The 27,388-nt window shown below is 38.1% G+C and overlaps 1 protein-coding gene across 1 annotated transcript in view; it reads left to right on the top strand.

Annotated features, from left to right (window-relative positions):
- The window catches only part of MS3_00010532 (uncharacterized protein), a gene marked incomplete at both ends in the record, with an annotated part of 32,055 nt that extends 14,739 nt beyond the window's left edge, over positions 1–17,316 (top strand). Inside the window, 6 exons of the mRNA XM_051218906.1 lie at positions 543–823; positions 5,462–5,797; positions 7,443–7,722; positions 12,107–12,300; positions 14,420–14,624; positions 16,919–17,316. Of these exons, the coding sequence (XP_051064069.1) occupies positions 543–823; positions 5,462–5,797; positions 7,443–7,722; positions 12,107–12,300; positions 14,420–14,624; positions 16,919–17,316 (1,694 nt within the window). The remainder of the gene's footprint in view (positions 1–542; positions 824–5,461; positions 5,798–7,442; positions 7,723–12,106; positions 12,301–14,419; positions 14,625–16,918) is intronic.
- Positions 17,317–27,388: the final 10,072 nt, after the last annotated feature.

Raw genomic sequence — 27,388 nt, forward strand, 5'->3', positions numbered from 1 at the left:
ACTGGCAAGTTAACTGAGCCATATTGGTAGGTGTAGACTACCTTGTTGGGATCCGCGGGACGATAGTAAGCGATTGTTAGAGACCTTGAATGACATGACTCAAGATTGTTTGAAATGGTGTGCGCAAGGTGCATTCACTCTTTGTGTTCTCCCAAATTCTAATCTTCTGAATTCTTCATATCCCATTTTTTCTTTCCAAATTCCTTTCACTGTATTATACTCATTGAATAACATTTTCAAACCTCAATCTTTCCGATTACTTCTTATACTTTTACTAACTCTACCACTATAGGATTTAGATGGACAATTGTATCTCTGTGCTGATGTGGTATAGCAACTTGAAATGATGTACATACGTACAAAATTCTACTTTGTTACTGACTAACTGATTGAATCTGGTTGTTTATTCTGGATTGTAAATCCTAGATATGATATGAAGTGATTAGTTATATAAAGTACTTCTAAAAGCAAGAAAAATATCATAAACTATCCACTTTACCACTCCCCTTTCTATATATATGTATGTTTTCCTTTTTTTATAGGTGAAATCATTCATCCATCCATTGAATATCCTTATAGTTGGTTAAATCTTAAAGAAAATAAACATGGATATAGTTTATTAGGATTAGTAACTAATCATATAACACCTATACCAAATGGTAAATGGAATTTACAATTATTAGGACCAGGTATCATTGGTAATGAAAATCTTCCTAAACCATTAAATACAACATTAAATTTATGGTCAAATTTTCATGTTATTGAATTAGAAGATTATTATGAACCAAATCGGAAAAATCTATTATTTCGACGTAGAATTATAGTAAGTTTATTTATATAGTAACTGCCTTATTTGTTGTTAGGGAATCATTTTTAAAACTAGTTAACCCTGAACAACTATTTTATTTAAGTATATGACTGATTAACTCCGCCTGTAGCTCTTATAGGGTTGCTCCCGGTCACAAGCCTGGGAAAAGTAGGAGAGTTGGGCATGGGGTTAGCGTCCCCATCCCGTAGAAAACCAACTCGCTAAAAAACGCTTACCAGAAAAAATAATCCAAACCATTTCAACTCTGCCCTGGGAGTTAGAAGGTCTTCATTTAGAAGAATTATGACGCTTCATGGTGAAAGCCGAGTTCCTTCGGAAGCCACGAGGCCGATGCCCCTTCTAACAACCAGAGCAAAAATTTTTATAGGTACATGGAACGTTCGAACAATGTGGGAAACCGGGAAGACCAGTCAAATATCAATGGAAATGAGGAGATACAACTTAGCAGTACTGGGAATCAGCGAAACCCACTGGACCCAAGCTGGACAGAAAAGGCTAGCTACGGGAGAGATGCTGCTATACTCCGGTCACGAAGAGGACAATGCTCCACACACTCAGGGAGTCGCTCTTATGCTGTCCAAAGTAGCACGAAATGCACTTGTAGGATGGGAATCTCACGGATCCAGAATCATCAAAGCATCATTCAAAACAAAGAAGGAGGGGATCACAATGAATATTATCCAATGTTATGTACCCAACAATGATAGCAACGACGAAATTAAAGATCAGTTCTACGAGCGGCTGCAGTCAATCATTGAGAAATGCCCAAGAAAGGATCTAACTATTCTGATGGGAGATCTAAATGCCAAAGTCGGAATAGACAACACTAGATATGAAGATATTATGGGACGACATGGACTGGGAGAAAGAAACAAAAATGGAGAAAGATTTGCAAATCTATGTGCATTCAACAAATTGGTCATAGGAGGCACAATATTTCCACACAAGCGTATACATTAGGCTACATGGATCTCACCGGACCACACTACAGAGAACCAAATAGATCATATTTGCATCAACAAAAAATTCCGAAGGACAATGGAAGATGTGAGAACCAAGAGAGGTGCTGACGTAGCTTCAGATCACCACCTAGTTGTAGCCAATTTGAAACTGAAGCTAAAAAAGAACTGGACAAGTGGACAAACAGCAATACAAAGGTTCAATACAGCCTTCCTTCGAGATACTAACAAACTCAATGAATTCAAGATAGCTCTCAACAACAGGTTCCAAGCCTTACAAGATCTACTGAAAGAAGAAGAAACTACTATGAAGGAAAACTGGCAAGGCATCAAGGAAGCATTAACTTCAACGTGTCAAGAGGTTCTCGGTCTAAAGAAATACCATCATAAGGAATGGATCTCTACAGAAACACTGGACAAGATCAAAGAAAGGAAGAACAAGAAGGCAGCAATAAACAACAGCCGAACACGAGCAGAGAAAGTCCAAGCACAAGCTGAATACATAGAAGCAAACAAACAAGTGAAGAGGAGCATTAGAGCCGACAAGAAGAAATACGTTGAAGAACTAGCAACGACGGCAGAAAAAGCTGCTAGAGAAGGAAATATGAAACAGCTTTACGATACAACGAAGAAACTATCAGGGAAATACAGTAAACCAGAGAGGCCGGTCAAAGACAAAGAAGGCAGGAAAATCACCGAAATTCAACAAAAGCGTAACAGATGGGTAGAATACTTCGAGGAACTCCTGAATAGGCCGGCTCCAGTGAATCCACCGGACATCGAAGCAGCACACATAGATCTTCCTATAGATGTCAATCCACCAACTACGGAAGAAATTAGAATGGCCGTCAGACAAATCAAGAACGGCAAAGCAGCAGGACCCGACAACATACCAGCTGAAGCACTGAAATCAGACATCGAAGCAACCACAAGCATGCTTTATCTTCTATTCAAAAAGATTTGGGAGGAGGAACAAGTGCCGATGGACTGGAAAGAAGGAGACCTCGTCAAGATTCCAAAGAAAGGAGATCTGGGCAAATGTGAAAACTACAGAGGCATCACACTACTGTCAGTACCACGGAAAGTCTCTAACTGTGTTCCTGAACCGGATGAAAGATGCAGTAGACGCCCAACTTCGAGATCAACAAGCTGGATTCCGTAAGGATCGGTCGTGCGCAGACCAAATTGCAACACTAGGGATCATCGTCGAACAATCAGTTGAGTGGAACTCATCACTATACATCAACTTCATTGATTATGAAAAGGCATTCGACAGTGTAGATAGGAAGACATTATGGAAACTTCTTCAACACTACGGAGTTCCTGAGAAGATTGTCAATATTATCCGGAATTCACACGACGGACTACAGTGCAAAGTAGTGCATGGAGGACAGCTGACAGATGCATTCCAAGTAAGGACCGGAGTCAGACAAGGCTGTTTACTCTCTCCCTTCCTCTTTCTTCTGGTGGTCGACTGGATTATGAAGACCTCAGCATCTGAAGTAAAACACGGAATACAATGGACAGCTCAGAATCAATTAGACGATTTGGACTTCGCAGATGACCTAGCCCTCCTATCACGTACACACGAACAGATGCAGATGAAGACAGCCAGTGTAGCAGCAGTCTCTGCATCAGTAGGCCTCAGCATACACAAAGGGAAAACTAAGGTCCTCAAATTCGAAGTGGAGAACAGCAATCCAATCACACTTGGTGGCGAAACTCTGGAAGATGTAGAGTCCTTCACATACCTGGGAAGCATCATCGATGAACAAGGAGGATCCGATGCAGACGTAAAGGCGAGGATCGGCAAAGCAACGGTCGCATTCCTACAATTGAAGAACATATGGAACTAAAAACAACTTTCAACCAATATCAAAGTGAGAATCTTCAATACGAACGTCAAGGCAATTCTACTGTATGGAGCTGAAACTTGGAGAACTACAACAACCACAATCAAGAAAGTACAAGTATTTATAAACAGCTGTCTACACAAGATACTCAACATCCATTGGCCGGACACCATCAGCAATAGCCTTCTGTGGGAGAGAACAAACCAACTTCCAGCTGAAGAGGAAATTAGGAAAAGACGATGGAAATGGATAGGACATACATTACGCAAATCGTCAAACTGCATCACGAAGCAAGCCCTAACTTGGAACCCTGATGGGAAGCGAAAAAGCGGAAGGCCAAAGAACACATTACGTCGGATAATAGAAGCAGATATGAAAACGATGAATTACAACTGGACGGAGCTAGAAAGGATTGCCCAGGACAGGGTTGGATGGAGAACGCTGGTGAGCGGCCTATGCTCCTTCATGAGGAGTAACAGGCGTAAGTAAGTCAGTAAGTATATGACTGATTAACAAAGTATGTTCATAACTGTACCTTTGGATTGAACATAAGAGATCTAGAACCTTTATTAGACTACGAGGCATAGCTTTAAACATTGATATGTCTAACGTCAGTCAATTCATGACATAACTATTTCATTCTAGTATGTGATTTATCAACAGAGCATGTTCATAACCCTGACTTTGGATTGAATGTAGGAGACCTCAAACCTTTAGACTACTAAGTTTGAATGTAAAGATTTCTATTTCTAAATTCAATCAATTCCTGAATTCTATAGCTTATAGGTTCTTATTCGGATTTCAAGAATTACTAGTAAACATATGATGATTGTTATGATAGGGTATATATTCCAGTTTATGTAATTTGAAGTTCATATTATCAATCTCATATAGCATCATTGTTCACTTCTGCGAATAAGTTATGAAGAAACGATTGTTAAGTGCTATGTAGATTTCAATGGTTCTCTATCTCATAACAGTTATCGAATAAGCTAAATAAAATTAGAGTTGAACTCATGAGTCCACCATAGAAAACATGGAAAAACTGGACGGCCGTTTCGTCTTAGTATGGGACTTCTCAACAGTGAGCATTCACCATCCCGCACACGGGATTCAAGCACAGGATTTATCAGTCTCACGCGATAACGCTTAACCACTAGACCACTGAGCCGACTGGTACGTAACGGTGTTAATGTCTAACTTCAAACAATTCACGAAATCTCACCACTGTCCATCATTGTCATCAGTGAGTGATTATCACACAACAGACCCCTTTGAACTTCACCGTTCATTGCTTCTCACTAGAAGAACTCCACGAAATATCTCTTGAAACCAGTCACTAGTGAGCATATGTTGATGAATATCAGAAGAGGTTTTTATGGATATTATAATAATTTCAATAGTTGAGATTATGAGTCGATTGAAGCTAGATCACCATGGAAAATCTGGAAGAAAACAACTACTTATTCGCCGTGACCAGTGGAGCTAATCCATATCGGGTAGAGATAGGTATCTGTCTCAGTACAATGGAAGATGGTCGCGCGATTTCGTGGATTTGTTGAAGTTGGACATTAACACCGTCGCATGCCGGCCAACTCAGTGGTCTAGATGTTAAGCGTTCGCGCTCGAGACCGAAGGCCCTGGGTCCGAATCCCACGAACGGGATCATGGATGCGCACTGCTGAGGAGTCCCAAAATAGGGCGAAACGGCCGTCCAGTGCTACCAGGTTTCCAAAGGTGGTCTGACATCAATCGGTTCATGATCTCAATCAAAAAATTCTAACCATTTATATTTTCTTTTTTTTCTCATTTACTAATAGGCTTCTAATGATAGTTTGACAACGGTTCATTTACGATTATCTGTACCAAATGTTTATACGCGTTTATGCATTAAAATGGGCAATAAAGAAATGATCTCTGCTGAAGGTTTTGGTGCAGCATGTATTTTTGCTTATATTATATTAGCTGATACAATAATAGATGACAGAAATAGTCAAACATCTAATTCAGGACGTCTATTAGAAGTGAATAAAGGTGACAATGTCAAATTAAGTATAAAAGATGTGACCAATTCAAAAGTTATATCGAATAAATTGAATACTACTAAAGTATCTCCAAGAAGATCTGCATCAGTGAAGAAAAATATGAAACCGGGAGTAAGTTGAATAAATTCTATCAATGAAAATAATTACGTATTTTATGTAATCAATCCATTAGTTATGACGTTGTATTCATCATGGTTACTAATCTCATAGAACATTCAAATTTTTCCAACCTTACAAAAAAAAACAGAACATTAGAAGGTCTGATGAATGATTGCAAATAGTCAATTGAAGCCAGATCTGGGTTCGAATCCCGCGAGTCAGGGTCGTGGATGTGCACTGCTGAGGAGTCCCACAATAGGACGAAACGGTCGTCCAGTGCTTCCGGGTTTTTCATCGTGGTCTAGCTTCCATCGACTCATGATTTCAACCTGTGAAATACCAAATCAACTAATTAATAGATTTATATTAGAGTGATACGAACTAATTCTTCAAATATTAGCTTCCAGAGTTTTTATACAGTTAGAAGCTAATTTTCATGAGAACTAGAAGTTACTTAATAATAATTTTATGCTTACTAATGAGTAGTTTCGGTATGAATTTCTAGAAGTCTTTAAATGGTAGACTTAGATTATTTAGACCATTCAACCTGAGAATGAATTATAAGCTCACTAGTGACATTGGTTAGGGATCATATTATGTCACATATTATTTGTAGCTGGGAATTTGGATTAGTGTATTCAATGACTTGGCATTATTATACTAGCTGCCAAACGTCAAGATTCTGGGATCGATCCAGTTTAAAGTTGTGTCTGTACACAACTGGTTAGTGACAAACTAAGACAAAATAGTTGGAGTCTCTTATTTCAGTAAATTTTGAATTGGGTTCTAATCCCATAGGAATAATAAGTTCTACTAGAATGAGCACTGTAAACATCTCAGTAGTGATGTCTCAGATTGTAAGGTTATATGACGCACGATCAAGTTTACTAAGGGACACCAGTTTACTAAGAGTTACAGGTATTCTTTGTTAACGAGATATAAATAACACAAAGCCTAGTTCTAGAGCTTCCAGTCGACTACCTCCGACCACTTCAAACATTTACTGAGAAAAATAATCAGTACGGTCATCTTAGTAGTTACGGCGTTGTATCGAAATAACAACAACAGTATATAATAAATATATTTATATGTAGTAGTGAAATACAGGAAGCGAGTTTCATCCTGTTTGAGATTCGTCAGCTGGATTAGTCAGCAGCCTAATGTTTATATTCATATTTGAAATTAAACTCAGTACCTTCCTCGACAATTTACCATTATGATGGGTTTTAATTCTTTCATAATACTGAGTAAGCACATACATTTGGGTATCATAATTATTCACTTCAAACAAATGTAAAACAGAATAGTTATTTAGAAAGATATTGTACAATTAGAAAATAGGTAATGCGAACGTTTAAACATAAACTAAAAACTTTAAATGAAGACATTCTAACTTTCAGAGCAGAGTTTAAATGGTTTGAATTATTTTTAGCGAGTTCGTTTTCTACGGGATGGGGTTGCTAACCCCATGCCCAACCCTCCTTTATTCGAGCTTAGGATCGGCAGTAGCCCAAGAGGGGCTCCAGGCGGAGTTAAACGTTTGAACAGGTTGCCATTATTTTCTAATATATTTGATAACTTTACTTAACTTAGTATTCTACTCCTTTTAAATAATTAACAACAATGTTTCCTCTATACAAATCAATTCATAATTTAGAGTAGTTCTGGCAGTTCAACTGGTGGTAGTACAACAGGAAGTGGTCGAGGTTCTAGTAGTACTAATAGTGCTAATATAGAGCGATCAAATCAATATGAACAATTCAATTCCAGTTCACCACATTCACATAGATCAGATAGTCAGCAAATAGAAGGAGAAAAAGAAGAAGAACGATATTATTGGATTGAAGCTTATGTAGATGGTAAAAATTGGCCATTGAGTATAAGTAATTGGGCATTTTTAGAAGAACAGCGTTGTAATAAACTTGAAGAGTGTCAAGGTTAATTATTGATTACTTTATTTGTTCTTTCTTTTTTTCATTATTTGTTTGTTTATTTGATATTGAAGCAGATAATTTAAGTAAGTTTTATGAAAACAATTGTCCATGGTTTGATCAAGGCTATTATATACTGACTGATCAGTCAGTCAGTCAACAACAACGTAGAACGTCGTACGTATGTACGTACGTACGTACGTACATCAGTTCGAGTTGCTATACCACATCAGCACACACATACAATTGTCCAGTCAAATCCCATACTGGTAGAAGTAGTAAAAGTATAAGCAGTAATCGGAAACATTACAGTTTGAAAATGTTATTCAGGGAGTACAACCCAGTGAAATAAAGTTGCAAAGAGAAAAGAAATAAAAGGACATGAAGAATTCAGAAGATTATAACTTGGGAGAACATAGAGGGTGGATGCACCCGCACCATTGCAAACGATTATGAACCATGTCACTCAAGGTCTCTAACCATCAGTTACTATCATCTCGTGGATCCCAATCAGGTAGTATACACCAACCAATATGGCTCAGTCCACTTGTTAGTGACTTCATGAATTCGTGTCATGTTTTGTTTTGGCTGCCCCTGGTTTTCTTCCAGCCTACTCCTACATCATAAAACATCACATGTCGGAGCAATCGGTGGTCGGGCATACGTAACACATGTCTCATTGATCTCAACTGATTAAGTTTCATCATTTCATCAATTGATTTGCCATCCTTATCTATTACTCGTTTCCTAACAACTGGATTACTTACTCGGTTGTTCCAGGATATACAATTATTGATTCGAAGACACCATTGATACTGATTTATCAAACTCATTCTTGTCTAGTATAGTGTGTTGGGTTCATTAAGCTTGAATGGTACTACTGATTCGGCATATTAGGAACTAGACAGGTATTGCAATCTAATTCTGCCTCTAAATCCACGCGATCGTTCATTCTTGGACACTGTCCAGTCATTGAGCCAACAATTCGGAGACAACTCACTATTCAATGCGCGCTATCGATGTTTGAAGTTCACTATGAATGAAGATGATGATTTTCTCACACATGTGGGTATCGTCAACCAAGAATGTGAACGCTTCCGGTTGAAGTCGCTTACTGAAGACCAACTTAAAGCACTCATTCTCATCTGCAGCCTTCAATCGCAGAAGTTCAGTGACATTAGAACACGCTTGCTAAGTCGTTTGAATCAAGATCCAAAACTAACTCTTAATGATAGTGCAAACGAATATCAACGCCTAATCAACCTACAGCGTGATACTACGATGGTACAGAGTGGTGGTTCAGATCGTGCCGAAGTTCATGTAGTCCAACAACCACCCAACTCGCATAAAACTACCACAGCGACATCTAGTAAGCTTTGTATCTGTTAACATCTGAATAAGTTTCATCTGCTGCTCGAGTAATAATTCAAGTTTAGAAGGATCCATGTTCCCGAAACCACCGTCGCCAAATTGTTAGGTTCGTTAAGCTTGAATGGTACTACTGATTCGGCTTATTCGGAACGGAACGAAGGATCAGGATTCAGAGATTCGATGAACTATTCCGGTCCGTTGTCCCCGACTCAGCTAACTCGATCAAGAAGTCTTGGTAAGACGTAGAAGTGTATTCTACAGGTAACCAGCAGATACCAAGTCATGTCAGATCAAGTCAAGTCAATCAGGCACACAAGTCAAGCGTATTTATGCAAATATTTATAATCGATATTGTCATGGTAAAATTTTTAAACATCAATCAATAAGTCCATCAATGGACAGCCATTCAAATATTCAATCGATAAGTTCGTCAATTGACTGCTATTTAATCATTTAATCGATATGATAAAATCACAAAATATGAGTTTGGGGATCTATCGTCCTCAACAAGTGTTGATTATTTGATCATTATCATGGGTGACTTGACATTAAGTACCCAGTTTTTCTAGTGGTAGGTCGTAGAATGTTATCAAGAAGAGGTATTAGATATAATTCCCAGTGCTATGTACTATCCTTCATCAATACATATTCACAATCTCGAAGAATCCCATTTCTTTTACTGGACTTGAACCCATATCACTCAATTTCATAAAGATGTTACTAATGTGGCTATTTGAGTCGTGATTGATTTTCTATATAACCAGAATATACACACTGACTGATCAATGAGTATGTCATGTTTATTCTAACATCTTCATTGAAGATTTGATTTATACGTTCTACAATAGTGGCAACTTTTTTGACTCTGATACTGGTTAGTGCAGCTTTGTGTTTCAGAGTAAATATCTATTTCTTCAAACGTGTAGATACATGCCTTGCTGATACGTTTCACCTAGTATGAAATGTATATGAAATATAGGGATTCCTATAGATTTCACCTAACCTTCTAACATGAGAAGTGATTTGATAGTCTTAGGTTCGAATAATCAGTCTGAAATCTTTCAAATCGTATGACACTATGTGACCAGTGAAATTCTACTATTTTGTTCATCTATTACTCATTACAAATGGAACTGGTTTTGTTTGAACTAACATATGCCCGAGAAAAGCTTAGTTAGTTTAGTTGTTTGTGTTGTATAACTTATTCTCTGACTCTCAGCTTTTATGAAATGATATGCAGATGATCAGTCAGCTATAAGTATAGGTCATTCATGTATCCACGGTAACCGCACATATATCCCTGTCTGTATCAATCTGGGCACCTATAAATACGTAAAGTTCGTTAATAAATTATTTGTAGGTTGATGATACAGCTTTTTATTTATCTATTTAAACACAAACATTGGTACAAGGAGGGCAGCTGATATATATGCGCCACACGAATCTCATTTGACTTGTGTGAGGGCTGTGATACTACCCGGGTTCCCAAACCGAAGTAAGTGGTTTTGTTATGGGGCCACGCCCAGAGCCTTCGACCTGAAGGTCTGATCCACAAAGTAGTGGAGCAAAGTAAGGAGATGTATTCTCATGGTAGCAGGTGACCAACGATTATTTCATACACCATATGTTTTTTCAGGATCGTGGAACGCATGTACACCCCTGATTTATAACCATGGTCTTCAAACTCCCGAGTAAACCAACCCGGTTGAAGTACCGGATATTCGTTTTTCGCCCTCTCAATTTCGTAAACAACAGCAATGCAACCAGAAGACAGGGAGTAGGACTTCCCTGACAGTGGTTGTATGCATGTGGCCAGTTGAGAGCATTTCAAAAGGGAGAGCTTACTTTCCTAAGTATGTGTTGGAGGTGGGATTCGAACTCACGCCCTCATCATGGACCAGATGATGACACAGCTTCTTAGTCAGTTTGTTTTTCTCTCGCTGAATAGTTGGGTTGACCGACTGTTAGAAACATATAATACAGTCATTTAACATGACAGAATATTGAAACACGATAGGTTGATAAACTGACTTGGTATTTTGGAGATCTGTGAGACAGAAAATGAGTTTCAATGGTATCGCATTCTGTAGACGAGATGATGTAATGAATATTTCAAGTTTGTACTATGTGGATATTTAAAAAACCAATGAAAGCTTCATGATCTAAACATCAAACTCAGAAATATCAAAACCGTTCAAAATTGATAAGTAGTAAATCAACTAATATCATATTGTCTAGTTCGACTCTGAAATTGGCTGAAGAATTAAGAACGTCCAGAGTTGCAGACATGTTTGTCTAAAAATGCTTATAATTACATCATTTAAATCAAAAAAAGCTTTTTATGTTTAAGTAATTGAATTACTAAATATTTGTTTACGGACTCGGCTTTGAATCACATTGCATATGCTAGTGAAACGACCTAGCTTCCTGAAATGAAGAAGGTGAAGAAGGATTCCAATATGTTTAGTTGTTGAAAGATCTCATAACAAGCGATGGATGGATGTGTGAATAGACTCTAGTATGTCAGTGCATTATTCATCGGACCAAAAATTCCTTGCACACATCTATTTCGGTCAGCCCTGACACATGTATATACTATAGGTTTGTGTCAATTACTATTCGAATTATTGTGGGAATTCAACTTTCTAGGATATATCAGTATAGAGGTTGTGGAGATTGTTAAGTTTTGATTGAGATCATGAACCGAGTGATGATGTTAGACCATCATTGAAAACCTTGAAGCACTGGACGGCCGTTTCGTCCTATTGTGAGACCCTCAGCAGTGCGCATCTACGATTCCTCTCGCGGGATTCGAACCCACGGCCTTCAGTCTCCAGGATATATTTGGTCTCTGGTTTCATATTGTAGACTGGCCAAGTTTTTAGAAAGTGTATCTCAACTTATTATTAGTGATATAAGTGGTTTAACCAATTAAGTATCACCTCATTATAAGAAAATACTACAATAATAGAATATCATTTGTCTTAATCATCGTTCATTCATTGATTTACTTTTTCAGTAAATAATACAACTTCTCGAAATACTTCAGCTGATAAAAGTTCTGACAGTAGAACTATTAAATCAGCAACAAAATCACCTGGAAACAAAACAGTTGGTATCACTGGTCAAAAATCTGGTTCTACACGTGGTACTTCAGCAAAAATTGATTTTAATCAAGCTCATTGGAAAATGAGAATAATATGTAATAATTCTGTAAGATTTATTCATAGAAATAGTATGTTTCTTAAGTGGAACTATTTCGATGTTTATCTGTTGTTTATTTATGACAATTTTTCTAATGGTAGTCAATTTTATTTCATGTTAATAAATGTGTAGCGTGGTGTCGAGTCCCAATCGACTATGAACACCACTACAAAGAAACACGCGCCAAATAAATCAGAAGGCGAAGGTTGAACGTAACCAAATTTATTCGTTGGTGATCTCGTGGTATCAAATGAATACCGAGATCGTGCTAAGAAAAGGTACAAGCGGAATCGGCTGAAGAAAGTACGTGCAAACGGAGTCACGAACGGCGAAACAGTAATGGAGAATAATGGAAGAGCAATAAGGCTATCTTTAGCGCAGTTAAACAAACGAGCACAGTAAAACAATCATTGGTACAATTGATTATAATAATAATTTTCATTAAACCAGTCGCGTTCTCTTGATAACAGTAGGTCACTACAGATGCATAGTTGTTAGTAGAACATTACAAATATCTAACTTTAACCAATTCACAAAATTACCCTATCGTCAGTGAGTTACTGAGGAGTTCTATATGAGGACGAAACAGCCATCCAGTAATTCCATGTTAGTCTAGATATAATTGACTTATGAATTCAAGTATACATTTATAAATGTCAATCGTATTGTAGTTCAGGATGCTAATACTGTGTGTTTTATCTAACTAGTCAGTTGAAAAAAGCATGTTCTCGTTTTAATATCAGAAAGGGTTTTGTGGATATTATAATAATTTTAATAGTTGAGATCATAAGTGGATTGATGCTAGATCATCATAGAAAACATGGGAATACTGGACGGCCGTTTTGTCATAGCATAAAACTCTTCAACAGTGCACATTCACGATCCCGCCTCGCGAGATTCGAACCCAGGACACATCAGTTTCGCGCGCGAGCGCTTAGCCATTAGATCACTGAGCCGACCAGCATCCAACAGTCTTAACGTCTAACTTCAACTAATCCAAGAAATTCAGCGACATATTCACCATTGTTTTCAGTGAATTACTATCTCACAACAGACGCGGTTCAACTTCACTGGTCATTGCTTCTCACTAGAACTTCATGAAATATCTTTTGAAAAACCAGTCACTAGTGAGCGTATATTGATTATTATCAGAAGGGGTTTTTATAGATATTATAGTAATCTTAATATTTGAGATCATGAGTTCTCGTTTTATTGGTTGGTCATATTGAACTGGGCTGTTTCTTCCTTTTGTTATTTGTACCTAACGTTGATGGTTCATTGTTGCCTTCACCATAGCAATTGAAACGTTTTCAGATTACCTACAATGATCATGCAATAGATTTTTCATTCAGAGTAATGCTGCAGTTGATGGTGAAACTCTGGGAGATGTGGAATCCTTCATATACCTGGGAAGCATCACCGATGAACAAAGAGGATTCGATGCAGACGTAAATGTGAGGATCGTCAAAGAAAGGGCCGCATTCCTGCTGTTGAAAAACATATAGAACTCAAAACAACTGTCTGTAAGCCAACATCAAAGTCACAATCTTCAATACGAACGTCAACACACTTCTACTATACGGAGCTCAAACTTCCAGAACTACTACGACCATCAACGAAAACGTACAATTATTTATAAATAGTTGTCTCTGCAAGATACTCAACATACATTGACCGGATGCCACCAGCAACAGCCTTTTGTGGGAGAAAACAAACCAGCTTCCATCTGAAGAAGAAATTAGGAAAAGACGTTGGAAGTGGATAGGAAATACATTGAGGAAATCACCAAACTGCATCACGAGGCAAGCGATAACTTGGAATTCTGAAGGAAAGCGGAAAAGAGGAAGGTCAAAGAACACATTAAGTTGGGAAATATAAACAGATATGAATAGCAACTGGAAAGAACTGGGAAGGGTTGCCCAAGAAAAGGTTCAGATGGGAGTGCTTATCGGTGGCCTATGCTCCTCCACGAAGAGTAACAGGCGTAAGTAAGTAAGTAAGTAAGTAGGTAAGTAATACTATTTATAATTAATTCTGGAGAATAGAAATTGAGTGAAAGAATAGAATGTTGTTGATTTGCCTGCTTTTATGCTTATAGAATGTTTCTACTTTCTTATTATTTTATTAGAATGACATTAAAGTCATTAATATGGATAATAAAATATTAGAAATTAAAGCTTTAAAAAGAGCTTGGGAAGAAATGGAACCTGGTAGAGCAATAAGAGCTGAATTATCAAGAGCACGTTATCTTGAAGAATACGGTCTAATGAATAAATTGGATAATAAAACTATTGTAGATGATTCAGGATCGACGATCACAACTAAATCTGATGGTTAGTTGTGTGAATCAATCAACTTTTTTTATTGTTGGTTGTACGTGTTGTCATCAAGAGACCTTGTTTAATCTAAGTTTCAACTCAACCATTACTCATAAACTAAGCATGTCTGTAGTCTTGATGGAACTGATTTACATTGTAGGTTTCAAATTGTACAGAATTCGAACATGTCCATTTGAAATTCACAAACTTTATAAATGTGAGTATGAAAGAGTTTTGACTGATAATTGTCAATATTGTCGGATCTGAATTCCTAGAACATTCAGTCAGCTGTTACCCACAACCTAAACACGAATGGGGAAGTCACTAGTATTGTGAAATAAAATTATCAATATATGTGTTACGGATACCCAGACATCTATTTCTGTGTACGTACTAAGCTGGAGTGATATCATATTGAGATAAGATGGTGGTTTGAAGTAGTCAATAGGAACCCCTTGACCTAGGTTTCGTGCTACTTGGCACTTGTCAGCAATGTGTACCTGTAATCTTGAGTAGACTGATGCTCCCTGGCAGATTCGACCCCATGACACCCAGCTTCATAGTTAGAGACGTAACCACTGAGCTATCCGGGCCTCGACCGACCTCCTGTATGACTGAAATGTATTTACAATTGATTGATCATTGAGTAGTGATCAATGCCATTTATGTCAGTTGGATTTTAGTGCAGATCGAATCTTATCGATCAAGTTGTATAGTGCACGTTATGTCGAATCACCTAGACTGATGGCCACATTACAAATTGGTCGATAGGATTCAATCTGTACTAAGAAGGACCTGACATACATAACATTGATCATCACCCAATGATCAATCGATTGTAATATTTTGTCTTATTGAACATTAACTAGGAACATCGTAAGACATAGAGTTGATCACAGAAAATTATAAATAGTCATTTGAAAACTTGTAAGAACTTTGAAATAATAATTAACTTAACTGTTAAAATGGAAATGAACTTTCATGAAGCAAATGCATTCACCTCTTCTCTTTTACATCTTGAATCTTTCATTTATTCAAACGCTTATTTCTCCCTACTCTTACCAGTGTTTTTATTAGGAAAGTATTTTGTTTGTAATAATATTCACATTGCACTGTAGTTACGACCCTGGTATGAAAACTCAATCATTCAATTCCTTGTTAAATTCACATCTGTATCATTTGAAGAAGTAATAACTCAACAATTCCTATTATGACTTTATATCCGGCTAGTTATCATGTGATTTATCCACCAATCAAAATACGACTTATACAATCTTCGCACTGTGCCAAAACCAATGACGTTCGACTGGTATAGGCAGTCTGGCGTCCTTATTGGTCTTATATCCGCCTAGTCCATCCACTTGAGTCCAGAACACCAATATCAGCTTCCTCTATGCAAATCGAATCGAATCATTTGTTTCACACATACTGGGGTTTATAAATCAATCAAACGGACTGCGACGGAGCATAAAATAGGAAATAACATTCATACACATTAACGCCAAAATGTGACTATGAATGTAGGAGGCAGTAGTTAATAAACTGAACATAGATTAAGAATCGTAAATCGTACAATAATAATATATAGGTTAAAATAAAGCTGTTAACAAGGGGAATATAGATATACACAGTCTAGTTACTGAATATTTATATCATAAGAATATATAAATAATATTAGTGCATTAATAGGTCTCAGAAGTTACTGGTGACTTATTCTTTTCTCGGATATAACATAGGGGAGTGGCAACATCTTGATTCACATGGGCTCCAATATCCCAAGGAAACAAATGGCATATGAATCAATTATTGGTAACCAGCTAACATGAGACCACATTCTTGTGGATTAGAGCTTTAGGTTAAAGGCTCTGGTTATGACCCCTGAGAAACCCACCTGCTTCAGTTAGGGAACTCGAACATTCGATTTATATCCAATTATTGAATGGTTATATCATAAGAATGTATGGATAATATTAGTCAATTAATTTGTCTCAGACGGTACTCGTGATTTTATCTTCGCTCGGATATAACAAATCCTACTCACTTTTTCTCAAAAAGTTTGATTGTTTTCTTTCAACTTTTAAACATCACTAAATAATTTATCAATACATGGTTAACTTATTCTATAACCTGAAGTTAACATGAAATAAAATCGTAAATCATAGATATGAACAATTGACGAATCTCACAAAAGACGAAACATGCGTTAAATTAGATTTCACTATGTTGATCAATTCATAAATCATTCATTTTCTTTTGTTTTAATAAAATTCTCCATCTCTCTCTCTTTCTCACTCTCTTTCTTTCTTTAGATAATCTAATACAAATGATAAAAGATCATTCTCCATTAGATCACACTTTGTTATTAGATCCATCTCAAATTTATATTTTAAAATTCCCACCAGAATTAAATCGTACACTTTATCCAATTCAATTAATGAATTTAAACAAATTCTATCATCATTTTAATGAGATTGAATGTAAACGTATTGAACAAGTTCAATCTATTATGAATTCTTATTCAATGAATCCATGGTTTATTCTAGAATATTCTTTAAAACAAATTCAATGTTTATCTTATAAAAATTTAAATGACATTTTAAAATTCAAATATCAATTATTTAATGATTATTTAAAAAATTTAAAATTTGAAGATTTAAATTTAAAAAAAAACAAAATCAATATAAACAAAATTATATTGATTTATTGAAAATGATTCAAGTAAGTATTAATAATCATTGTGATTAATATAATATAACAACTAATTGATGAATGAGTCAATCAAAGGTGTTTAAAAGAGATTTCAAGGTTACGATGCGAATTTCAGTGCTTGATGCTTTTCGTTCTTTCAAGTTCGTAAACAACAGTGAGTAGGACTTCCCTGACAGTGGCTGTGTACGCGTGACCATATGAGCGCATTTCGAGATGGAGAGTGGACTATACCCACCCTCGGCCATAACAGGGCATTCATGGGCAATATTACAGTTAAACACAAAAAATACCTGTCAATTTTAAAAGACTACGATCATTTATCCATACAGATTAACCTTAATATACTACTGAAGTCAATGGTGCAACTATAATTTATGGACAACCTCTAAGAAACGCTAAAATGACCTTGACAATATTCACCTATTTACTAAGGTTAAATGGCAGTTATAATATAGTTTGAGGAATGAGGATTAGCACTTACAGTCGAATGTTAGACTTGGGAACTAGATTTAGTATTTTCATCATGAATAGACACCAGCTATAATATCAAAATGGTATTTGTTATGTCTTTATGCTGGGCTAGTTATCACGTGATCTATTCGACAATCAAAATATGACTTATTCGCCCGTGTACTGTACTAAACTAACGACATCCAACCAGTCTGATCAGCCTATCGTCCTAATGGTTCGTTGTTCGTTTAACCCGTTCAGCTGAGTCCAGAATGCCAACTACAGCCTCCACTACGCGAATCATTCATTTCAGACATTCTGAGTTTATATATCAAACAAACACACTGCAACACACCATAAAATAGGAAATAACATACACAATAACGTCAAAAATGTGGCTATGAACGTGGAAGGCACTGGTTAATAAACTGAACATAGCTTAAGAACAATAAACCATATACTAATGATCTAAAGGTTGAAATGAAGCTTATAACAGGGAAATATGGATATACACAGTCTAGTTACTGAATATCTATACCACAAGAATATATAAATAATATTAGTCCATTAATAGATCTCAAACGCTACTCGTAATGTAATGTTCACTTGGATATAACAGTATTTAACCAAATCAATGAATGAATTTCATGTCAAAATCCAACATTTTCCATACTTAACTCCAAATGAGTCGTCTATAAATTATAATCTCACCAGTTTTTGTTTTATTACATATTCTAGATGAAGTTTACTTCAGTAAAGTAAATCATTTGACTATGAAGATTTCGTCGCTTTTCTGGACGTTATCATCAGTAATGAAATGTTCGCATTTCTCCACATATAACTCATAGCTTATTCGTGTAGATCTTCATGTTGATTAGTTTCTAGTTGATCTTCAACTCATCATTATTTACTTTTTTAATATTTTGATTATATCTCTTATTGACGAGACTCTATGGAAGACCTTTGAACGAATCTTGAATGTACTTCATAAATATATATATATATATATTACAAAAAAACCCAAAGAATTAAAGTGGTTCGAAGACTAATCGTGATTTGAAAAAGTTTCAGAGGTACTGAAATAATAGTACATACGATAGAGGGACTCATCCATATGGCTCTATAATAGTCGACCTCTCGAGCCATGATAGGGTCGTAAGAACTTTTCTGGCTTCGACCACATAACTTCAATATTGTCAGTGAGTACTCCAGTTGTAGGGTCCACAAAATAACGCTTGTAAATAACGACATGATGCACACATCCAAGTTTGTGCAGGTTTCCGTAGGCATCAGGTACTGAAAATAGCGCCATCACCATGAAATCCTTTAACGCTTCTAATTGACTCGTCTCATTTGGTTTGGATATTTATTGTTCAATAATATGTACTTAGGATTGTGTTATTTTCATTCTGTTCTTCTTATTTTTTCTTTTCTTTTTTAAAATCAATAGTTCGCCACTGATGAAGCACATTATAAATACTACGAAATGTGTATGAATTATAGAAATATCATAATAAAACAATATAAAATTGATAAAGAAGCATCATGCAATCAAACAATGATTGAACATGATAATACAGAACCAATTCTAAATCGAATTGAAAATATAAAAAAGCACAAGAATTAAATCATCAAGAAGTTCAAAATCTAGTTCAAAAAGTCGATCGAATTCGAATCAACGAAGAAATTGAAAGAAAAATAAATAATTCTTTGTTTTACTCTCTTGTTTTTTCTACTTCTCCCCACCTCCCGTCGTCGTCGTCGTCGTTAATAAATTGTTATATCACTGATCGAAATCATGAGTCAATTGGAGCTAGATCAGCATGGAAAACCTGGAAACACTGGACGGCCGTTACGTCCTTGTATGAGACACCTCAGTAGCAGTGCGCATCCACGATCCCTCACCCCGTGAGGTTCGAACCCATGACCTATCAGTCTCATGCCAGGCGCTTAGCCAACTAAACCATGATGGTCTAGCTTCAATTGACTCATGATTTCAATCAGTGAAATTTCTAAAAATCTCCACAAAACCCCTTCTGATATATTGTTATATGTTTAGAAAATTATATATATATAATTCGTTAGAGTCTATAACAGAGTAAGACCTAATAGTATGACTGGTTAGTATCGATAAGATTTCTCGCCTCGGAAGATTTGACCCCAGGACATATTAGTCTCTGGATTGTGGATACGCAGTGTTGAGGAGTCCCATAATAGGACAAAATGGCTATCCAATGCTTTCATGTTTGTCATGGTGGTTTAGCTTCAATTGATTCATGAATTCAACTATTGAAATTACCAAAATATTCACAAGGACTCCTTCTTATAGTTTTTTATTGACATATATAATTATCGGTTCAAATTACAATACCTCATTAGCACAAAAACACGAACACAGGATTAATAAAAGTAGCTAATTCAACAGTATTAATATATAAAAGAAAGATTTTATGTAAGGATATAGCGCAGAAAGAAAGAATTAGTTGGTACAAAGAAAGATATGGAGCGATTTCAATCTCACAGTTTAAGGGTAGACAGAGTGTGTATACACCCATACCATTGTGGTCGATTGATTCTGAGTTATGTCACCCACAATCTCCAACCATTGGTTATGATAGTGACACGGACACCAACCAAGTAGTCTGTATTTACCAAAATGGCTCACACCAGAATTTAGTGATTTAAAGGAGTGACGCCAAGTTTTCGTTTGGCCACCCCTAACTTCGTTCCAACCATTCCAAACACTAGTCAACATTGCACGTTGTGGTAATCAGTGTTCATGCATACGTAACACGTGAGCCAACAATCTCAGTTGATGAAGATTCATAACCTCATCAACTGATTCACCATCATCCCCTAATACCCTGCGTCTAACCTCACTATTATTTACCCGATGATCGCAGCAGATAACAGCAATATTTCTAAGGCATCTGTGGTCAGATACTAGTAGCTTTCGAGTATCTTCTATAATTAATGGCCACATTTCGCAGCCATAATGTAGAACAGAACGAACTGCTGCACAGCATATTTGACCCTTAATTGATAGACAAATAGCTCTCCTTTGCCTGAGGTGACATAAGTTGGCAAAGGCCAAACGAGCTTTCTGAATCCGTGCTGAGATTTAGCATGTTTTTGATTCGGTTGAACGTTTGTTCGGCAGTCTCAGTTCAGGTAAACTTGGTGTTGCACAACATTTTATATAGGGGTGCTGCTATTTCTTTGAAATTCTTGACAAACCGACTGTAGAACGCCGGTCTTCCCAGGAGCTGTCTCAACTTCCTTTTCGAATTAGGTACTGCAATATTTTTTATGGTAAGAATTTTCTCCGGCAATGGTTTTATTTCTCCATTTCCCACTTTATGTCACAACAGCGTGACGCTATTTCTCGCTATCGGCGACCTGTTCTTAATTATTCGAAGTCCAAATTCGTCAATTCGCTTTAAGACCGCTTCCACGTGCTTGACATGATCTGTTTCTGTCTGACTGTACACAACTACATCGTCGCCATATACCTCGACATTATCTAGATTCTTGAGCAGTAGTGTCATTGATCTTCTGAACGTGAACGGTGCACCCGTCAACCCGAACGGCATTTGTTTAAACTGATACTGTTTATCACGTACATTAAACGCTGTCTTGCTCCGATCGCTCTGTTTTATGAGCACTTGCCAATAGCCTGGCCGTAAATCCAGCACTGTAAACACCGCGACATTGTGTAGTCGATCTAATGTTTCCACCACTGTTGGTATTGCACAAGGTTTCATGTCTCTTATATTATTCAATTCTCTGAAGTCGACACAAAATCTATACTTTCCATTTGGTTTCTTTACCAAGAGTACCGGTGAACTGTCCGCTTCCTCATTTATACCTTCTTTCAACATTTCCTGCACCTGACGATTTACCTCAGCCTCTAAATGCACCGGGACACGACGTGTTGCAAATATATTTACTCGGTGGTTGTTTATCGGGATTTCGTGCTTTATTTTGTCACAAAATACATACGGCTCCCTGCTGGGGTGATACAGAAGTCGCTCGCAAAGGACAAGCAAGCATCAAGAAACACTAAGAAGTGTTTCGTCCAATCAGCGTTCATTTGGAGTTTTGACCAAAAATATCAAGGTAGCTAAACGTCACGTGCGGAAGCTCTGATTGGCTGGCTACTACACTGCTACTATGTTTAGTAGCGTTCCAGAATATTCCAGCAACACAAGGACATTTAGATATATTATAAAAACCCTATATTTTCTGTAATAAAATGAACCTTGGGATAAAGTATTTTCTCTCATACTTGTGTCTTCTCTCTGGTGTTCAAGTCGCTGTGTAGTTCTAGACTGCAGGTTACCGGAATAGCTTAGGAAACTAATAAAGCGTTCAATCCACACGACTTATCAGTGGCGACGGGGATGAAAACTACAGTGAATATTTCCTTGGAGCAATTAGAAGCCTATATGATGCGTCAAGAAAAGAGGTTTGAAGGGTCGCAAGTTAGAATCATGGAAACCCTGATGCAGAAATTCTGCCTGTCCGAGAGAAACCCTGCTTCTAGTGAATCACAAGTATCACATATTGATTCAGTCATTAACGCCATCCATGAATTTAGTTTTGATGGTGTAGCAGGTGTAACTTTCGAGTCGTGGTTTAAGAAGTATAAAGACTTGTTTTACATTGATCTTTGCAAACTGGATGATGCTTCAAAAATCAGAATACTTCCTAGAAAACTTGGGACTATGGAACATGAACGCTATAGCGACTTCATTCTTCCGACGAATCCACGAGATTTGAGTTTTGATGATACAGTCAAAACCCTGTCCCAAATCTTCGGAGAACAATCATCTCCATTTAATATCCGTTACCAGTGCTTCAAGTTAACGAAAGAACCAGGAGATGACTGGGTGAACCATGCAGGAACTGTGAACCGAGAATGTGAAAGGTTCAGATTGTCGTCCATGTCTGAAGATCAGTTTAAATGCTTAGTATTTATCTGCAGCCTGCGTCCACCCGAGGATGCCGATATCCGAACCAGAATCCTAAGCAAACTCGAACACTGCCCTACTATGACCCTGCAGGAAGTGACTACCGAGTGCCAAATGTTAGTAAACTTGAAGCATGATACCTCAATGGTAGAAAACGGTAACTGTTTCCATAACGTCAATGCAGTCAAGAGGAAAGTTTTTAAGGTTCCTTTACCCATAATTTTCGAAATAACAGCGACAAACCATCATCTCTATGCTGAGCATATAGAGGTTGGCACTATAAGAGGTTTTGCCCATATGAAGAACATCGTTGCAGCAGATGTCATCGGAAGGGGCATAAAGAAAACTGCTGCAGAAAAAGAACCCATAAACGACATTCTTTGAAGCCCTACTCGAAGAAATACAGATATGGTGCTCCAACCAACAAGATATTGGTATCACATATCGGAGCACGAAGTTGCCACCAAAGAAAGTATGTGACCTTGAATATTATTAAACACCGTACCCGCCTTCAGCTTGATACAGCTTCTGATATTACTCTAATCAGCCCAGAAACATGGAAGAACATTGGAAGACTCACAGTTTTCTCAACAACACAGCTGGCACACAGTGCATCTGGGGGAAGTTAAATATTGTTGGAGAACTGCCATGCACTGTTTCTAAAGGTACTGTAACAACAAATGCAACAGTATATCTTACAAAGAGGCCAGCACTCGACTTAATTGGGTTAGATCTTATAGAAACACTTAAATTAGCAGACCATTCTATTAACAGTATCTGCAGACGAATCAGAACAGACAACACCTCAGAGTGGAGCCAGAAAAATGCCATTCTACGAAGACACCAAACTGTGTTTAAAGAAGGATTGGGGGAATGTACGAAGGCCAAAGCAGTGCTAACTCTAAAACCTGCAGCTACTCCCGTTTTTCGACCTAAAAGACCTGTACCCTATGCTGCTCTTCCAATGGTTGAACAAGAATTACAACGACTTCAGCAAGTGGGTGTTATCGAGTCTGTAAACTTCTCGAATTGGGCTGCACCAATAGTGGTGATCAAGAAGTCGAATGGAAGTGTCCGTCTATGTGCAGACTACTCTACGGGATTAAATGAACCTCTAGAGTCCCACCAGTATCCGTTGCCCTTACCGGGAGATCTCTTCGCTAAGCTGAACGGTGGCAGATATTTTGCGAGATCGGACTTATCAGACACATACCTACAAATCCCTGTATCTGATGAAAGCAAAGATCTCTTAACGATCAACACACACAAAGGTCTGTACCGGTATAACCGACTACCTTTTGGAGTGAAGACAACGCCCTCTTTTTCCAGCAAATTATGGGTACCATGTTACAAGGTATTCCAGGGGCAGCAGCTTACTTAGACGACATCATAATTATGGGAGTAGAAAAATGGACCTGCAGAAGAAACTGGACCAGGTACTAGAACGCATAGCCGATTATGGTTTTCGCCTCCGAGCGGAAAAGTGTGACTTCTATATGCAGCAAGTACGGTACCTTGGGATCATAATAGATAAAGATTGAAGACGACCAGATCGAGAGAACATTGAAGCAGTGAAAACAATGCCTAGACCCAGGGACATTACTACCCTACGATCATTCTTGGGATTGGTCAGCCATTATGGTACCTTCCTCCCCGATCTCAATCGTCTACGTGCTCCTCTAAACAACCTACTACAAAAGAATACAAGATGGGATTGGTCTGCAGACTGCCAAGCGTCTTTCGAGAAGATCAAGCAACTCCTGACTTCCAATCTCTTATTCACACATTATGATCCTTTGCTACCGATAGTCGTCGCTTCAGATGCTTCTAACTATGGTGTGGGCGCAGTTATCTCTCACATTTTTCCTGAAGGGTCTGATAAAGCTATCTCACACGCTGCCTAATCTTTGACAACGACCGAAAGGAACTATAGTCAGACCGAGAAGGAAGCATCGTCGATTATCTTCGCTGTCAAGAAACTTCACAAGATGATATTTGGACGTCAGTTCACCCTATTAACTGACCATAAACCATTACTAGCCATCATCAAGTCGAAGAAAGTTATACCTGTATACACTGCAAATAGACTGCAACGTTGGGGAACTGCACTCTTCGATTATGACTTCAAGATCAAGTATCAGCCCACTACTGATTTTGGACAAGCTGACGCTTTATCTAGACTGATTGGCTCACAAGTAAAACCGGAAGAAGACACTTTGGTGGCAGCAATCGGGACGGAAACAGAAGTACATCGAGTTTTGGAAGACGCAGTTGATGGCCATCAAAGAAGCCACGGAAAATGACAAGACTTTAAGAGAAGTTAGTGGTTATCTTCTCACCAAGTGCCGAGCCGTCGTTTTCAAGGAGAAATGCTACAATATTTTCGCCGACGGAACTCACTTATGATGGTCGACTCATGTATTATGTTTGGTGACAGAATTATTGTCCCGAAAGTTTTATGCTATAAGATTCTGAGACGATTCCACAGCGGTCAACGTGGTATCAATAAGATGAAAGCGTTGGCTCGAAGTTACGCATACTGGCCTATGATGAACCAAGATACCGAAACCAGTATCAAGCTGCAAGTAGACCCGCAGAAGAGGTTTTGTTTTTCGTAAGGTGGGAGGTGTTGGGGTGATACAGAAGTCGCTCGCAAAGGACAAGCAAGCATCAAGAAACACTAAGAAGTGTTTCGTCCAATCAGCGTTCATTTGGAGTTTTGACCAAAAATATCAAGGTAGCTAAACGTCACGTGCGGAAGCTCTGATTGGCTGGCTACTACACTGCTACTATGTTTAGTAGCGTTCCAGAATATTCCAGCAACACAAGGACATTTAGATATATTATAAAAACCCTATATTTTCTGTAATAAAATGAACCTTGGGATAAAGTATTTTCTCTCATACTTGTGTCTTCTCTCTGGTGTTCAAGTCGCTGTGTAGTTCTAGACTGCAGGTTACCGGAATAGCTTAGGAAACTAATATAGCGTTCAATCCACACGACGTATCACTCTCCATCTCCAGTGAACTGTTTCGCGTACTTTTTGGATAACACGGTAATGTTTGTGTTCTTCGACGAGACATTCGCTGCCACTCTTTTTCAGCCACTTCACTACCTTCGTGTATAGGCAATGAACCATACTTTGTGACCACTCAATCGCTTCTTAGGTGAACTATCCCTTTTACTCCTCATAGAAAATCTACTCCTACTATCAGTCTCTATTAGCTTGTGGTTACGACGAACGGAAAATTTATCTCAGGATCTACTTTTACGATGCTGTTAGATGCCTCCAACACCTCTAACACATGGCCTCCTGTAGTGTGGACAACTAACGTACACGGCCTGAGTCTCTTACATTGTTCTTTGCCTATTAACGATACTGCTGCCCCTGTATCGATCAGAGAAACTAAATGTCGTTCATTTATGTTCACTCTCGTATACACTGCTCCTCTGTCTACTAACGCAACAGCCTCCAGATTCTCAGGATAGAAAGAACACTCGTTGTAACGTCCGAAATATCTGCGCCTTCGTCTTGTTGTACAGTTTATCTTCCAATGTCCTGTCCCTCCACAAGCGTAACATTTATCGTTCCTTTTATGGTTCACTCGAATTGCTGCAATCTCACGCTGCATCTCTTCAATCTTCTTCTCGACGTTATTTATCTCCCGACCGGAGCTACTGCTCGCGTCATCGACTGAAGAGTCACCTTCGCCAGTTCACTGATATCCATTGATTGCGCTGCGTTCACTAGTTTCAGCTATTGGGAGACGGTGGCAGGCACGCTCTCGATAAACTGCGACGCCAGCAACTGTGCCTCCAACTCCTCATCCAGACTCGGCAGCGCACGGCGTAACAATCTGGTAAGCTCCACAGCCAGCACCAGTGGGTCACCATCGACCGGCAACCTTGCCAACCGGAACCTCTGCAGTGCCTCCTCGCTGTCCACTGGACTGTCGAACTCCGTCAACAACCGCCTCGTGACTGTCTCCCATGTCGTCTCTCCGCCCGCACCGTCCAAGCTGTCATATACAGCCTTCGCAATGCCTCTCAGCAGCGTCCCCACTACCACCAGCTTCGCCCTCGGCCCCTTCACCCCCAACAGCTCCGTCACGGCCTCAAACTGCTTCAGGGAGTTCAGCACATCTCCGCCTCAAATGCCTTCGGCCATGGAATCTTAGTCCTTATAGTGGAGCTAGCGACACCAAATGTAGAGAAGGAGAACACAGGTGAGGACAACCGGATTGCATTTAGCACAAAATTACAGAGTTACTTGGTAAAATTAAAAACCATATAGTAAATCGTCAATTTGCAAAATGTCAATGCATCAAATCAACCTGGATTGATCCTGTTGCAAACATCAATCGATTGTCTCACATTTCATTGTTCATGAGTTGCCTTACAAATTGCATTGTGTTGTCACTCTTCCTATCTTGATCTTACCCCATCTTCTACTGCCAGACATTATGTTTTTACTCGCGTCATATACTAATTATATCAATATAAGTAGCACGCACCACAGTACTTTCGTATAATGAGGTGATGCTTAATCGGTTAAACCATTTATATTACTATTAATAAGTTGAAATACACTTTCTGTATACTTAGTCAGTCTACAATATGATACCAGAGACCAAATATATCCTGGAG

This window comes from Schistosoma haematobium (assembly GCF_000699445.3).
Source record: "Schistosoma haematobium chromosome Unknown HiC_scaffold_215, whole genome shotgun sequence".
Classification (NCBI taxonomy): Eukaryota; Metazoa; Platyhelminthes; class Trematoda; order Strigeidida; family Schistosomatidae; genus Schistosoma; species Schistosoma haematobium.